This window comes from Furipterus horrens, unplaced genomic scaffold (assembly GCF_987537825.1).
Source record: "Furipterus horrens unplaced genomic scaffold, mFurHor1.1.pri manual_scaffold_3, whole genome shotgun sequence".
In the NCBI taxonomy this organism is placed as follows: Eukaryota; Metazoa; Chordata; class Mammalia; order Chiroptera; family Furipteridae; genus Furipterus; species Furipterus horrens.
In genome coordinates, this window is record NW_028327173.1 from 128,896,119 (window position 1) to 128,913,520 (window position 17,402).

The following is a 17,402-nucleotide window of genomic DNA, read 5'->3' on the forward strand; positions in this document are numbered from 1 at the left end:
CAGAAGCTTGATACTTGAATCGAATGGTTTTGATATTTTTTTATTTCTGATACATCCTATTTTCCAAATGAGTTGAACCTGTTTATATTGTCTCTATAAAACTAACAGCTTTTCTAAAATTTCAGTATTGGCTGTAGAAGTTTTTATACTTATGGTATTTAGATTTAATGTATATGTAATTTTGAACCATTCAACTAAAACAAATTCTTATTGAGGTTAAATCATTGTTGTATACTTCACATTTAAAGTATTAACTGATGATAATTTATTTTTAGGGTTGTTGCAGAGAATTGGTCTAAAGTAAGTTCGTACCAAATGACATCATAGGTTTGAATTTTATTGTCATTTTCTTGCTATTTTCTAAAGCAGTTTCAGTTGCTATGGGCTTACCTAAAGATAATATCAAGATAAATTTCTCTTAGATGAATTATAGGAGAGTAGTGGGACTACTCTATGTTATTTAGTCCCAGTATTTTTATTTATAAATTAATAGTGTTAGTAGGTGTTTTATGTTTTATGCTGTGAGGATTAGATGAAAAATTCATTCATCACAGCACCCAGCCTCCAGAAATTCTGGCGCAGTAGTTTAGGCTCACCTTTGGTATTTTAAAAGCAGCTAGAGTAGAGAACCACTAGTCTATGTTGTTATAGGTTTGCTGTCTTGAAAGGCTTAGCCTTCTTTAATTTTGACGTTTTACCTGCTTCATCTGTGTTGTTCTCTTTGCTATTTTCCCAACACTTCCCTTCTGATTGTTTGACCCTTATCCTTGGAGGAGTTGGGAGATGAAGCCAATTTTGTGATTTACTGAAAGATGTAGGCAGAAATAGGTAGAAAAAGAGCTCAAGTAGAAGGTATGCTTCCACCCTCTGCCCCATACCCTGTTTGTTCCACACATTTTGTTCCTTACAACTTTATTTTTTAATTGAAGGGTCCCTTACATCTTACTGTTATAAACACTGTTTTTCCTTCTTCCCCACTGTGGAAAGGCTTCCTAGAATTAAGGAAAGAGAATGAGTTTTGTTGCCAAGAAAACCTGTTTTCATTCTCAGCTCTATTATTTACTGGCATCTTAATTGGTCCTTCATCCGTAGGGTAGGGATGGATAATATCTTCCTTGCTTTCTTCCTTGTGGTGATTAAAGAGGATATAACTTTTCTAAAAAGTTCTGGCTCAGCAAATAAAAGCTACCATTGTTATTTTGTGGTTTGGGAGTCAGTTGAGGAAGTGAAAGGTGTAGACATGAATGGCAGCAGGCTATACATGTGTCCTCCCTATTTATGGTTACCAAGATGGTGCTTACACATGCTATTGTGAATTTAAGTTAGGAATCTAATAGAACTTTAGTTTATTGGTTTTTAAGAATTTTATTTTTAAAGAGTTCAAATTACTAAAAATGTGGAGACTATGAAAAGCACATTACCCAAAGTGCTACTACTATGATGATTATTGTTAAGATTCTTGAATCATGATTTGGAAAAATATCAGGAGAATCTCACAGTCTAAGTGATGGGTGATGGCTAGAGAAGCCAAACATTATTTTAAGAAGCATAAATATAATAATGGAAAAAGTGCTGTACCAAGAGGAGACAGTACAAGGATGGGGAATTAATCATGAAAAGCTTCCTAAAGGAAGTGATTTGTTTAGCTGAATTTTAAAATATTGAGTTTATTGTAGAAAGAAAAACTAGGTATTTCATATGCAAAGACGGAAAAATTACAAACTTTAAAAATCAAGATAAAACTGTATTGAAGAATTTTAAAATTATAAATGACTTGCAATATCCATTTGCCCCCAAACAGGTGAAGTATAGTGGTTGTGTTGGCAAACCAACTTTAGTACTGGGCCTAGGGATATTTAAAGTACAATAACAAGAAGACCTCATTTTCTTTGTAACAGGGTAGCCCTCCTTAGACAACATCTTAAGCATGATACTGTGGAACTTGTGGGTTCCTATTTTGTAACGTATAATTTTGCAAAGCCTGAGTCACAGGTCACAGGGAGTCTTAAGGTCAGGATAAAATGATTTAGCTTTTTTTTTTTTTTCTAGATTAAAGCTAATTTCTGGGGCTTTTTTTGTTTTTTTTTTGAAAGGTTTGGATTTTAATATTTATATATGTTCTCTGAAGTTTTGGAGATTCTTGAGAGGGTTTCTTGGGTCTATTTTATGCTTTTTGGACAAACGAGAGACTAAAGACGGGAGGCTGAGTTAAAGCTGTTGTGAAATCTTTCAGGGAAGTGAAAGCCAAAAAAAAAAAAAAAGTAATTGAAATTGAGACATATTTCAGAACCTTAGGCACTTGATATATGCTAGAATTAGTTCCATTTACTGCCTAGAGGCTTGTTCATTTTGTAAATTGGTCTTTTTGTGCTCTGGAAAGAGAAAAACTAAAAACGAATCCAACAAAACTATCTTATTTTGTGTTTTTCTCTTTGATTATTTGTGATTTGCCTCCTTTCCCTTCTCAAAAATGATATAATAAATCATTTTAAGAAATTAAAATAACCAAAAAGAATAGGAAGACTCACCCCCCATCCCCCACCACAGATTTCAACGAATGTTCCCATCTCTACTACCAGAGATCTATAAACCCTAGACAGAGAAAATTATGTTAACACTTTCTGTCAGAACTGGCATCATCTTACCTTCTCAATGCCTCAGTTTCCTCATCTTAAAATAGTGTCAATAAAAATAACTGCCTCATGGACAGTTTTTCATATTGTTTAAGAAAATATAAAGCATCTAATGCAGAGCCTAGACTGTCGTAAGTGTTCAATAAATATTTGTTTTTGCCAAAAATAAAGACTGGCATTACAGTGGGAGCGGTAGATTTATGAAATCTGTTTTTCAAGTAGCATAATTACTTTGAAAAATATATTGCTCTATATGTTTACTTCTAATAAACATTGATGGGCAAGAGAAACATCAGTCGGCTGCCTCTCACACACCCAGCTGGGGACCTGGCTCACAACCCAGGCATGTGCCCCAACCTGGAATGGAATGGCATCTCCTGGATTGCAGGATGATGCCCAACCCACTCAACCACAACCAGTCAGGGCAACTGATTACCTTGTAATCTCAACAGATACATAAAATTGGAAAATAAGTAAAAAATTAGAAAATTAAGCATTCTCTAAGTGTATATGTAGACATAAGGTTATGGTTATATTAAAAAGTATAGTAATAGATAGACTGCATTTTAGTCATCTTCCTAAAGTGAAACTCCAAAGAAGAGCGGGAACATCTGTTATTTGCAAAATGCATTTGCTTATCTCAGTTATAGTGCATGTGTGGAGATCACAAGTGCACTTTAGACTTGGGTGTTTAGATATGGGATTATCAATATGAATTGTCTACGTCTTTTAGGACTGATTTATATGAGGAATGTATTGAGGGTGTTGGAGGTAACTTTATGCCCTCCTTATGATCTCTAGCTTTTTATTGAATTATTTATTATTGCATTGTGTTAGCTATTTTGCTTCTTGATAGATCATTTTACACCACAGTATTACTGCTGCCTAAGGAAAATAATGTCTCTTCGGCAGCCCTAATGACCTCAGAAAGGTAATTTGATTCTTAAGATAGGGTTTTGACTTGCTTGGTCGTTACAAGAAATTATCTCTGTGATACTGAGGTTATTTTTTTTTCCCTCACGCAATCATAGGTATTGAATGCAAACTTGTTTTTCACTTTCTATATATTAGGGTTCTTCCAGAAATCACTTCTCTAGCATTTATCTTTAATTGGGTATATTTCCGTCCATTTATTTTGATAATTTAAGAAAGGAAAGCCTTGGCTGGTATAGTACCATGGGTTGAGCGCCGGCTTGCGAACCAAAGGGTTGCTAGTTCGATTCCCAGTCATGGCATATGCCTGGGTTGTGGGCCAGATCTCTGGTTGGGGCCATGTGAGAGGCAACCACACATTCTCTCCCTCTCTTTCTCCCTCCCTTCCCTTTCTAAAAGTAAATAAATGAAATTTTTTTTAAATGGAAAGGAGGGTTTTTTTTTAAACAAGCAGCTAAGTTTCATGTTATCTGGTAAAATGATTTTGTTAACACTATTGTTTATATTGTTCTTGTTCCTTAAAATTGACATCTCTGAAATAACCTAATATGTAATTTTTTTTTTAGTACTGTCAGTGCCAGGCCACGGGTGGTATTGGGAAGGTGGGCAGGACTGATTGAGAAGGGATGACCCAGGTCGCTAAAGCAGCACACAGGCTTGAGAAGACAGTTGGTGGATGGGTAAAATCTGTCTTTTAGCCTCAGGGGCAGCATCATAGTCAGAATCTAGACTATTGGCACAAGCCAGAGGATGCAAGTAAGATAAAGGATAGGAGTCAAAAACTTAAATACCCATGGAAGTTAGAAAATAATGTAAATGAATAAGACAGATCAGGTGGCAACTATGGCATATTGAAGAGTGCCGCTCCTCTTACTGTCAGCCATTTGTTGCTGTATGAGAACATAGACCTAGATGTTTATGTAAAAATCTTATGCTTAAATGTTAGTGACTTTTTTTTTTTTCCTAATAAATTGCAGGTCAAGTTTGGCTAATGGGTTACCAGTTTGTGACTGCTGTCTTTAAAAGAGGCTCTTTTCAGTTATTTAGTAATCATGATGACCTAAAAATAATAATTGTTATGATAACAAGTAAATTCTGATTCGTTTTTTAAAGCTGGCTTATGTTGTTTTATTTTTATTATTTCTTTCATTCAATATTGTTCCAACTTATTATTGAGATCTTTTAAAAATACAGAAATATTAAAAAATAATAAAATGTTAACTCACATACCCACTATCTACACTGAATTGTTAACATTTTGCCACATTTTCTGGCTTATTAATTGATTTAACCATTTGAAAATGGGTTTCAGACATCATGCTACTTTACCGATACATACTTGAGCAAGCACGTTCTAAAAATCAAAAAATTCCGTGATCACAGTGTCATTTTGTAAATTGATATGTAACTGTGTGTGTGTATACACATGCTTATTTTATATGTGTTCTGGAAAGGCAGTAGGGTATGTTCAAGAGATGCTCATGAATTTTAAAAAACAAAACCTATGTCTTCCGTTGATTATTGGCTACAACGAACTGAAGGCTACATTGAATCTCAGTCACAGCAGATGTGATCTTTATTGCTACAATCCTTGGACAACATCCACCCACGTGCCTTCTAAAATGGGTTTACTTCCACAACAAGGCTCACAGAGATAAAGAGACTGCATTGGTAGAGATGGGAGTCTTTTCTAAAACTGCTAGACTTAAGTTGCAGTGTCCTTAGTAGACTGGGGAAACATATGCTAATGGGAGTAATACCTTCTGCTCCCAGTTTGGATCTCCAGGTAACTGACAGAATATGTCCCTAGGCATGGGCAACAGCAGACCCTCCATATCACCCTGCCCAGGCTCTGTAGCTTCAGCTTCACTGGAGAGGACACTCCAGCGTCATCGTAAGATGTCGATTCAACACGGGAGGAGACAGATACCGTGTCACTCCGGAGTCGGACTGCACAACCATTCTCTGCGGTGCAGATAGACACTTAAGAAGCTACACCATCGTCTCTCGAGACGGACGGCTGCCGACGACGACGATGTCCCTAGGCAAAAACCCAGAGAAATGTCAAACTTTACTATAGGATTTTAGTAGGAGGTCTAGATATTTGGTCATTTGTTAATATGTGCCCATGACCCATTTTTATATTGTAACGAAAACTGAAAATCTAATACTTGAATAGTCTAACCTTAAAATTTGCAGAATTTTAATGAAATGTCTCTCTGTTCAGCAAATTTTTGCATATGAATATCAATAATGCTACTCTGTTTTGCCTATCTGCTCTCTAAATAAGGAGTACAGAATGCAAAGATAGATTTTGTGTCATTGTATGAGTAAGTAAGAGTTTAGTATTGGGATTTACCAAGTTTAACCCTAGAGCTGTTATGAAAGATGACTCCATTTAATTATGCTTTGTGCTCTTCTGTGGAAGATTTCCAATATTATGATTGCATTCATTTTCAATATTGTTTTAAAACATTATTTTCCTCTATTACAGATTTTTTTTCCTTATGTGTATTGACTGACATTTAATGAGAACAATCGTGACCAGTTAGAATTTTCTGCAAGGAATGGAATTAGCTCATAGCTTACTGCTGAATGAAGAAGCGTATAATCAACTAGGTGAAGTTCAGAAGGCAGAGTTTATTTTTGATTGGTTAAGATATTTGGAGAAACTCTTGCTAGCAACCAGCAGGGTAGGTAAAATTGCCAAAACTGATTTGTTTGTTTGCTTGTTTGTTTGGTTTTCTTTAAGTGCCAAATAATGTTTAGTTCCTTTGGTTTGCCTTTCTAATTCTGTCCAGAATAATCTAAATTAGCTTTCAAATACTAGACCTTACTAAGATTTTACAATGCAATATTATAAAAAATTTATTCTATTCAAAAAAGCAGGAAAACGTTAGCAAATATGTTTATATTACTCAAAAATATATCAAAAACATAACTACAAATTACATTGTGATAGATTTATTTTCATTATGTTCTTCACCTTATGTATCTCCATATGCATGAATATAGTGCCAAAGAATGTCATAGGAGTTTCACTTTAAAGAAAGGTATGGACTCTTTAATGAGAGTCGTTGAGTAAACATATTCCCTTTTAAAAGCTTATGATATGGGCACCAAAAAAGAAAACATAACTTATACCCTTCATCTACATTCAGCAGTTGTTAATATTTTGCCATATTTTATTCACCTATTGATTTACTGAGTCATGTGCAGTGGTACTTTACTTCTAAATACTTTTGCATACATCTAAAAATAAAGTTATTCTATAAAATAATTATACCATGTATAATGCAAAAGTGGTACAAAGATACTACCTATGGAGATGTTTATAATTTAACAAAAGACAAATCCATACACTAAATTAACAGATATTTCAGTGTGGAAGTTTAAGTCTTGGTGAGCACCTAAATACCTTTACCACTGTGATGATATTCTGTATTTCTTTTTCAGAGAGCAGACAGGTAAAATGGAGTAACGTTATTGGCATTTATATGCATAAGCTTGCATAAGAAATTGCCCTGAACTTAGAAAAATATCTGAGTAAATAAATAACTATTACAAGGTCAGATCTGGTTGCCGCTTATTATACAGATGTATATAGAGTAGAAACTTAATAACTAAGAAGCTCTTGTTGCAATACAAATTGAATCTCCCTTTCAAACATAAGGAGAAAGATATAAAAGAAATAGAGCCCTTGTCTCTGTTCAGAGACTCCAGTATATTGTTCAGAATTTGTTTTATGGAGATATCAACAGGGCAACAAACTCCCTGTGTGAGGTGATGACCATGCCACCAATTTATTTGTTTTTTTTTAATAAAAATAATTTAATACTTTCCTAGAGCCTTTTAGTTAGTTCTTAAATATATGAAAAAAGTAGAGGATTACATGTAATTAGATTGACTGAAATGTCTTTTTGTTACCTTCCTCTCTAGAGTGATGTAAAGGAGAAACAGAAGACTCTTGTTGAACAGCTCCTGTCTTTGTTGAACAGCTCCCCGGGGCCTCCTACCCGCAAACTCCTTGCTAAGAATCTAGGCATTCTTTATAGTATTGGAGACACACTCTCTGTCTATGAGACAATCAATAAATGTAATGATCTTATTCGTAGCAAAGATGATTCTCCAAGTTACCTTCCCACTAAACTGTAAGTTAAATATTAAAACTGAACATAAAACAAAATAGACCTTCCTTGTGGTATCATTTTTATAAACTAAACAAATTGTTTTACTCATTTTTAAATTTAACTTTAAAAAAAATCTAACATGTTCCTATTGACTGAGAAAGAGTTCTTTTAAAATACTTATAAAATATTTTAGACATATTTGAAGTCTAGATTTAGAAATGAAAACTATCTCACTAAAATTTTAGCAGTTGACTGTTAAAGAAAAAGATATTTAAAATTCTCCACATTTCGGGTGTTCTTTTATTATTTATTAGTTTTTATTAGTGAAAATTATAGTAAATGTCATAGAAAAATACTCTTTTCAGATCCTAAAAAGAACAGCTTAGTTTCTTTCTCCATAGAATTCAGTTCATTTTATCACCTGTGTTTTTAAGGAGGTCAGTTTGCCATGTGTAATTCCACAATAGTAATTTCATAGAAGTTTTTTATTGATTTAATTTTTAGCTTATAACAATTATTTTCTGATATAATTTTCAAACTTGAGAACATTATTTCTTGTTTCACTTTTATCTTTAGGGAAATCTTTAATTATCTACTATGTAAAAATTTGGGAATGAAATCCTTTGGTGAGATTTAGATTAATTGAGGATAAATCTTTTTAAAATTTTTGTTATTGAAAGTGTAATTATTCGATACTCACCTAGTGTTATGCCTTATAATTTAACAATGTAGTAGATTCCAGGAAATCTTTTGAAAGTAAAATTGAATCATCACCTTTACATATTCTGTTTTATTTTTTAGTTCTGTTATTTTAATTCATGACTTATTTCTAATTTAAATGTTGTTTCAGTGCTGCTGTGGTATGTTTGGGTTCCTTGTACAAGAAGTTGGGTAGAATACTGGTTAACACCTTCACTGATACAGTGGGGAATATTCTTAAAGCTATGAAGAGTGCAGAGGTAAGTAACTACAATTGACAAAAAAATAAACAGATAGTATTTTATAGATTTATGGTTTCTTGAGCCAATAAAAAAGCTTTACCTACAACAAGCATATATAAGTATACACAGAAATATATCTATAAATGAAATATTTCTAGGTGATGTATATACACTTTGTATATGGCTTTATTAGAAAAGCAGTAATGCAGTAATAGAATTTCATGTATTCAGACAAGTCCAACAGGGCAAAAACTAAGATATTTCTTTGGTAGACCATCTCTGTTCCCTTTGCTCCTATCACTTTTCCATCTGATATTACTTGTGCCAGAGCAAATGCTTATCACCAAGGACCGCAGGTACATAGTTGGTAATTACTGTATACCTGATGGATGGATTAGTATTATACCAGCATCAAGAGGGAGTAAGAAGTATAGTCAGGGTTGGAAAGAGCATGGAGGGTGTAAGTATGACCAGGATCTGAATGGCCTTTTAATGACCAGGGAGAGAATACTCTCAGGCTTAGTCTCATTGATTTGTTGGCTAATTTACCAACAAGTCAAACACCCTTTGTTTTTGTAGCTGTCTTTTCATTTGATTTCCAAGATACTGTAATCTCTTGCCAACTATAGCTTTGCCAGTCAGTTTGAAATTAAAGCATTTGTATGTTTATATACTAAAATTAATTTTTTTTATTTTGGTGATATTGGTTAATAGGATCATATAGGTTTTAAGTGTACATTCATTCCTATGACACAAGATCTGTGTATTGCACTGTGTGCTCACCAAAGTCAAACCATGTATTAGGGCCCCCCTCTCTCCCACCCTCTTCCCTCTGGTAACCACCATAGTGCTGTCTGTGTCCATGAATTTCAGTTTTATATCCCATATATCAGTGAAATCATATGGTTCTTAGCTTTTTCTGACTGATTCATTTCACTTAGAATAATATTCGTAAGGCCCAGTCGTGTTGCAAATGACAGTATTTCATCTTTTCTTATGGCTGAGTGGTATTCCATTGTGTATACATACCACATCTTCACATCTTCTTTATCTAGCCCTCTATCAAAGTACACTTTGGTAGTCTTCACGTGTTGACCACCCTGAATAATGCTGCAGTGAACATAGTGGTGCATATATATTAGCAAATATACATGTTTTCGAGTTTTTCGGGTAGATACTCACAAAACAGATTGCTGAGTTATATGGTAACTCTATTTTTAATTTTTTGAGGACCCACCATACTATTTTTCTTAGTGACTATTACCAGTCTACATCCCAGCAGCAGTGATCGAGGGTTCCCTTTTCTTCACAACCTCTCCAACACTTGTTACTACTTGTTTTGTTGCTAATATATCAAAAAATTTTAATCTGATTCTTAATATTCAAGGATACCTCAGCACCTTTAAATATAAAACATTTCTCCAGTTCCTGTTCTTACCTTACTTAGAAAAACAGTCTAGAACAGTGGTCCCCAACCTTTTTTGGCACCAGGGACTGGTAGATGGGGGTGGGGGGCAGGCAGTGCACAGGAGGCAGAGCGCCCGGGAGTTGGAGACCCCTGGTTTAGACAATAGCTCTTAAGTTATTTGTAAAAGTGCTGGCTAATTACATGCACACTTTTTTAATGTACCAAGATAAAACATGGAAAGATGAAAATTTAAAATATGTTAAATTTCAAGTAGCTGATTTAAGAACTCCAATAAGGGACATCCATAACATAAAACTGGTGAGAGAATCTGCTCTGCAGATCATTTCTTAGCAGTAGTTTCCTGAAAGATTGAAGAAGATGATTCAGAAGAGATTGTTAACATCTATAAACCTGATTTTATTTAAAAGGACATGTCTGTAAGAACTTTTATTTACCAAGGTATGGCCACTTTAAACTTTTTTCCTCTTACACTGTTTAGGCCCCATGGTTAACAGAGGATTACTCTGTAGATCTTTGAAATGTTAACTTATTGATAAGTATATTATTGCTTCACTATGTTTTACCTTTATGATTTAGTTGATCATTTAAGCACATTTTGGAGATATCAAAAGGGATTCCTGTCTTTGATACATACCTCCCAGTGATAGATAACATCTGAAATTGAGATAAAAGAAACTTCTGAAGTTTCCCTTCAGGACCCATTTTGTTATGTCCACCTATAATTAGTCACCATTGTGCTCCTTTGAACAAAGATAAATTAATAACATTACTATGAAAATGTTACGTAATGTTGACTTTTGTCTTCCTCCAACTTTATTTATCTTCAGTGGCCTTAACTTCCTGGAATGTTGAAAATTATTTGGGACATTTAGTAAAACATCAATAATACAAGCAGTTACTACCTTTTGAGTATTTATTATGTGCTAGGCTCTGTGGTGAACGTCTTCCCCACAGGGACTTATTTACCTCACATTGCCTCTGTGCGGTTCATCCTGTCTTCATTTTATACATGAAGAAATGAGTAAGAATGACTTGAAGTCTCACAGATATAAGGGTCAGAGCCAAGACTCAAACCCAGACTTTAAATCTAAAGCCCAGACTTTAACCTCTTGAGTTAAACTACCTGGACCAATAAATGATAAAAATATTAATAGCTCTAAAATCTATTGAACCTCTACTGTATTTAAGGCACTATGCTAAGCACTTTAACTCTTTTGAGCCTCAGAACAAGCTGAGAGATGGGTACTGTTACCTCCATTTAACAAATAAAGCAATAGATTTGTTCAAGGTCATGAAGCTAGTAGCTGTCAGGCCTTGCATTCTTACCATGTGACTTCATTTATAGCAACCATCTACTGGCTATTTAACAACACACAAGCTTTGTGCTAGATACTTTTCCATATAATTTTACTTAATTTTCACATCAACACTATGAAATTTGTATTGTATTGAAATGTAATATATAAAAGTAACACTTTTCAGATAATACTTTATAAAATAGCAGCTATTAATGTTTCTTGATGTCAGAATAGGTTTGTTAGTATGTACAAAAATATTTCACTTATGAGATAAATTTCAATGCTTAATGCTGTTCTTCACAGTACATTTTCTTTCCTATTTAAATTTTTTTTCTTTTTGGTAGTCTCAAGGTCGGTATGAGATTATGCTGAGTCTGCAGAATATATTGAAAGGACTTGGAGCTGCTGCTGCACCTTGCCACAGGGATGTTTATAAAGCTGCTAGATCCTGCTTAACAGATAGGTCCATGGCTGTTCGTTGTGCTGCTGCAAAGGTGAAATGGTCTAATAAGCAGAATTTCTAAAAATTAATATAAAGAAAATTAAATCAGTTTATTCCTGTGAAAACACTAGTAACACCCCTATCATGTTGGGCTGCAACTTTAGTCATCAGCTACCTCACTTTACCATGAGGAAATTGAGACCCAGAGAGTTACATGAATTTCCCAAGGTTCATAAGGTAGTTAGCAGCACAGTATTGAGGGTAGTGAGGTCAAATGATCAGACTCGGTATTCCTTCTACTCTACTAAGTTTCCTCTCTATAATTGTGTCAGGTAAAATTTACATGTATGGTTTATGTTGTTTGAAAGTGATTTGTTTTTGTTATATCATACCTTATTGACATAATTGCTTAGATAGTAAAGTTATTTGTGTTGGAATTATTCTCAGAATTTCTCATAGCCAACAGACTGCTTCTAAAGATATTTTTTACAGCCTCCTCCTCCCACACTGTGTGGACACATTGCTTTTGGGACTTTTAATAAGTATTCATTTGTTGTCTCTGTAATCGTTATTTACAAACTTTGGATTTATGTATTATTTTTGTTAGATCTTGAAAGTTTCTACAACTTATATAGATCTGAACCTGACATATATATTTTATTTTTTATTAATTTCTGTTTTTCCACTTGACCAGTGTCTCCTTGAACTTCAGAATGAGGCCAGCTTTATGTGGAGTACAGACCTGGACAGTGTGGCCACACTATGTTTTAAGTCCTTTGAAGGTTCCAATTATGATGTGCGGATTTCAGTTTCAAAGCTACTAGGGACAGTGTTGGCTAACGCTGTAATATCTAAACATCCAGGAAAAGGTAAGTTCATTTAATTATTTTCAAAATGTTTTCCAAAATTTTCTTCTCAGATGACTTAAACAAACATATGTACCATTACTGCTACCCATTAGTTACTTTTTAAAAGAGGTGGACTGTTTTATAAATTAATTTCAGTCTGTACCATTGCTATAGCTCTTAAGTTTCATTTTTAAACAATCAAGTAAAAATTTGAGGAAAAATACCTCAAAGAAATGTGCTTTATTCAGTCTCTGTCTTCCTTTACATTTTAGTCTTTTTTTTTTTTTTAACCAGCCATGTAATATATTTATCAAAAAAGATGCAAGGTACAAGAAACTTTGTACATAGGACAGTGACGCTTCAGTTCCCCTCAAAGTAGGCACCTTGGGACCTCACATAGTTCTCCCAATCACCATCAGCTGCCCTATCATATTTTCCTGAATCTCATTGACAATCTGAAATTTCTTCTGTTTCAAAGGTGATTTTAGTTTTGGGAAAAGCCAGAAACCAGAGTGTCAGATCTGAGCTATAGGGGCCTGAGTCACCTGGGTGATTTGATGTTTTGCCAAAAAGCCCTGCATAAGATGGGACGCATGAATGGGTGTGTTGCTGTGATGAAGCTTCCAATCACCAGTTGCCCCTAGCTGCAGCCTTCTTCTTTTTTTTAAGTATATTTTATTGATTATGTTGTTACAGTAGTCCCAATTTTCTCTTTCCTTTGCTCCCCTCCGCCCAGCACCACCCTTTCCTCTAGCAATCCCATCCCGCCTAGTTCATGTCCCTGAGTCATGCATATAAGTTCTTTGGCTTCACCCTTTCCTATATTATTCCTAACTTCCCACTGTCTATTTTGTACCAAGCAATTGTGCTTCTTAATCCCTGCACCATTTCCCCATTTCTCCCCCTCCCCCCTCCCAGCTGATAGCCCTCCAAATGAGCCCATACCTATGATTCTGTTCCTATTCTGGTTTCCTTAGTTGGATTTTGTTTTTATTTTTTAGATTCTATTGTTGATAGTTGTGATTTTGTTGTCATTTTAATGTTCATAATTTTGATCTTTTTCTTAAGTCTCTGACATTTCATATCTTTCTTTTTTTTAAAAATAAATTGTCAAGTGTTATCCAATAGAGAGAATTTTTTTTTAATAGCATGCATCTGGTTACATATGTTTGGCTTGCCATTTACTAAGTTTGTATAAGGGAGCGATGATGTAAATAATTACAATTAACAGATATTTGAAGTTTGCTATATTTGGAAATTTTACTTTGTGTTATTTTTTGTCTTCTATTTACACACTGCTAGGCAGTGAGCAAAGAAGGATAGGGTATTTTTCAAAACGAGAGTTTGCCTACAATATATACAAAACAGTAATGAATAATTGAAAACTTACTTTATTCTATCTCCAAAGACAAAACAATCTCACACAAATGAAAATGTGATTGTTCTGTACAATCTTGCCTCTCAAGTGTCTGCAGACCAGTAGTACTGACATCACTTGGGAGCTTATAAGAAATGCAGAAACCCAGGCACCTTCAAATTAATAAATCGAAATTCTCATTTTAACAAGAGCCCTAGATAATTTGTATGCACAATAAAGTGTGAGAACTATTGCTCTAGAAATTGAATGTTGTTATTAAAAGGAGGATTTTGATTTTTTCTAATCCTACAGTTTCTCAACTGGAGGTGAGAGTAGGGATTATATAGCATACCAGAATTACCTGAGAACACTAATAGTCCTATCATTCTCCAATTGAGATGCACAAGTTTAAAATTTATAGCAAGAAATTTTTATTTTTATTTTTATTGTGGTTCTTCTAATCTTGTAATTCAATAATAATTTTTAATTTATGGTGGGGTGGGAGGTAAGGTGAAAGGGTAGATTGGGAAGAGGAAGAAGAAAATAAAAATAAAATCTCAAACCAGAAGCAAAAATAAATTTGTTCAGGGCACTTAAGGTTAAATCTCGAATCACCTAAAAATTTGAAATTAAAAGTTGTTTTTAATCAAGTCCTCTTGAAAAGGTAAAATAGACATTAGTGTGTCATTAGCACAGGCACACAGTTGCCATTAAAAAGAAAAAGCAGAATTGCATAATAAACGTGAATACTATTTAAATGTGTATTCTCCTTTAGTAGCACTAAACTAATACCAGCAATTTTGTAATCAGACTAAGCAAAGGGAAGAATCAGCTTCACCCACACTAAAAAACTTTGCCCTGATCTTTTAGAAATTCATCTGTAAGTTCTAGCTTGTGTTATGACTGTGTTATTTTTGTACATGTAAAAAGTGATCTAGATGTAATGATAGATTTTTTTTAAGTAGAGGGAAACAAATTCACTGGGGGTTTGTACATTTCATCCACAATATGTGAAGATTATGACGTACAGAACTGAAATGATTTTCTTAGTAAAACTTACAAGCTTCAAACAGGTGATAGATTATACTAATGTACTTAAAAAGCAGGGATTGAGTATAACATTCTCGTAGCATTGGGATAAGTTGCCAGGATGTTGTTACAGTAGTTCCAATTTTATTCCCTTTTGCTCCCCTCCGCCCAGTACCCCCTTTCCCTCTAGCAATCCCACCCCCCTTAGTTCATGTACGTGGGTCGTGCATATAAGTTCTTTGGCTTCACCCTTTCCTATATTATTCTTAACATCCCCCTGTCTATTTTATACCAACTGATTATGCTTCTTAGTCCCTGCACCATTTCCCCATTTCTCCCACTCCCGCCTCCCAGCTGATAACCCTCCAAATGATCCCCATACCTATGATTCTGTTCCTATTCTGGTTTGCTTAGTTGGATTTTGTTTTTATTTTTTAGATTCAGTTGTTGATAGTTGTGATTTTGTTGTCATTTTAGTGTTCATAGTTTTGATCTTCTTTTCTTAAGTAAGTCCCTTTGACATTTCATATAACAATGGCTTGGTGATGATGAGCTCCTTTAGCTTCACCTTGTCTAGGAAGCACTTCATCTGCCCTTCCATTCCAAATGATAGCTTTGTGGATAGAGTAATCTTGGTTGTAGGTTGCCTTTCATCACATTGAATACTGCTTGCCAGTCCCTTCCTGCCTGCAAAGTGTCCTCTGAGAAATCAGCTGAGAGTCCTATAGGCACCCCCTGTAGGCAACTCTCCACCTCTCTCTTGCTGCCCCCAGGACTCTGTCTTTATCTTTCACCTTTGGCATCTCAATCATGATGCATCCTGGTGTGGTTCCCTCTGGGTCCAGCTCGCCGAGGACCCTCTGTGCTTCCTGGACCTGTATGTTGTCCATCTCCTTCGCAAAATTTGGGACAGTTTACTCATTTTTTTTTCAATTCTTGCTTCCTCATTCTGCACTGGTTGACTTTTTTCTTCCTTACGTTCCAAATCATTGATTTGAACCCCGGTTTCCTCCTCTTCACCATTGGTGTTATGTGGATTTTCCTGTTTCACTTAGCATAGCCCTCAATTCTTCTCTTATACGTTTGCCGTACTCAAGCATATCTGTCAAGCCTGTGAGCATCATTATCACCAATGTTTTGAATTCTGCATCTGTTAATCTGTTAGGTTGTCTATCTCCTCATCTGTTAGGTTGGCTATCTCCTCGTCGCTTAGTTCTCCCACTGGAACCTTGATCCGTTCCCCCTTTTGGGCCATACTTCTCTGTCTCCTCATTCTGACAGGCTCCTGTGTTTGTTTGTCTCCATGTCCCAGGTAGAGCTGTTGCTCCTGTTACGTTGTAAGGGGCGGAGCCTTAGGGATTCGTCAATACAGGGAGACCTGTTTCACCATGTTGTGGCGGTGTATGTGGGGGAGGGGTCCGAGAGGGAACAATGCCACCTGCCCAGCACTCTCCCCTTTTCCAGGCACCTCTCCCACTTCTGCACCGGACTGGCACCCCTCTAGGTGCTGCCCTAGCCATCATTCCCATTGTGTTTGGGTCTGCAGATGTTCTAGGACCATGGGGGCCCTTTAAACAATTGGACTCTGCTAAGACCGCAGTTTCTGCCTCCACCTAACCCCTGCTTATCTGTACAGTCAGAAGCAATGAGGTTTGATTTTCCCCAGTGCTGGGACCGTGGGATGCGAGGTCTGGTGAGGAGCTGGGAACGCTCCCCAGGTGGCCCTCCTGACTTTCTAAAACATGTGACTGCTCTTTCTGCTGACTGGCTGCTGCTACCACTGCTGCCACCACCACACCGAGTCCTCTCTGCCCCGGTTCCGCCCCTCCTACCTGTCTGGATGAATATTTCTTCTTTATATCTTTGTTTGCTGGACTTCCATGCAGTTTGGTTTTCTGGAATTTCTGGTTGTTTCTAGTTTTGAGGTAGTTGTATTCCTTCTTAGTTGAGGGAGACACAGCGTGTCTGTTTATGCCTCCATCTTGGCCGGAAGTCTCAGTTACTTCTTGACCATGAACCTCAAGTAGGCCCTTAAAGATGGCTGGCAGACATAGTACTTTCCCTAATCCAGTTCACTCTCCCACTTTCTAATTGACTATATAATACCTTTTTCTTCTCCCATCTTATTTTCTTTTGATGACCTACCAAATTTACTCAACTTCTAGCATCTGTACACATATACTCTGACTTTCCCTCTGTTACTCAAGATGAATTATCCAATCTTCTATTAAAGCCACACTTTCGACATGAAAGTTATAACTAAAATATAGAACAACCATCACTCAGAACTGTCAGGTATTGAGTGGAATGGAAGTCTGATAACTATGAAGTTAAAGACACTACTTTCAACCAGATGGGTAGA

General features: G+C 35.6%; 1 protein-coding gene across 3 annotated transcripts in view; it reads left to right on the plus strand.

Annotated features, from left to right (window-relative positions):
• The first annotated feature begins 6,068 nt into the window (after nucleotides 1–6,068).
• The window catches only part of HEATR5A (HEAT repeat containing 5A), a 95,934-nt gene continuing 84,600 nt past the window's right edge, over nucleotides 6,069–17,402 (plus strand). For all 3 annotated transcript variants that reach the window (XM_090270153.1, XM_090270154.1, XM_090270155.1), the window contains exons 1-5: nucleotides 6,069–6,259; nucleotides 7,506–7,717; nucleotides 8,547–8,655; nucleotides 11,709–11,858; nucleotides 12,501–12,675. In XM_090270153.1, the coding sequence (XP_090126279.1) occupies nucleotides 6,134–6,259; nucleotides 7,506–7,717; nucleotides 8,547–8,655; nucleotides 11,709–11,858; nucleotides 12,501–12,675 (772 nt within the window). In that variant the 5' untranslated portion in view covers nucleotides 6,069–6,133. The remainder of the gene's footprint in view (nucleotides 6,260–7,505; nucleotides 7,718–8,546; nucleotides 8,656–11,708; nucleotides 11,859–12,500; nucleotides 12,676–17,402) is intronic.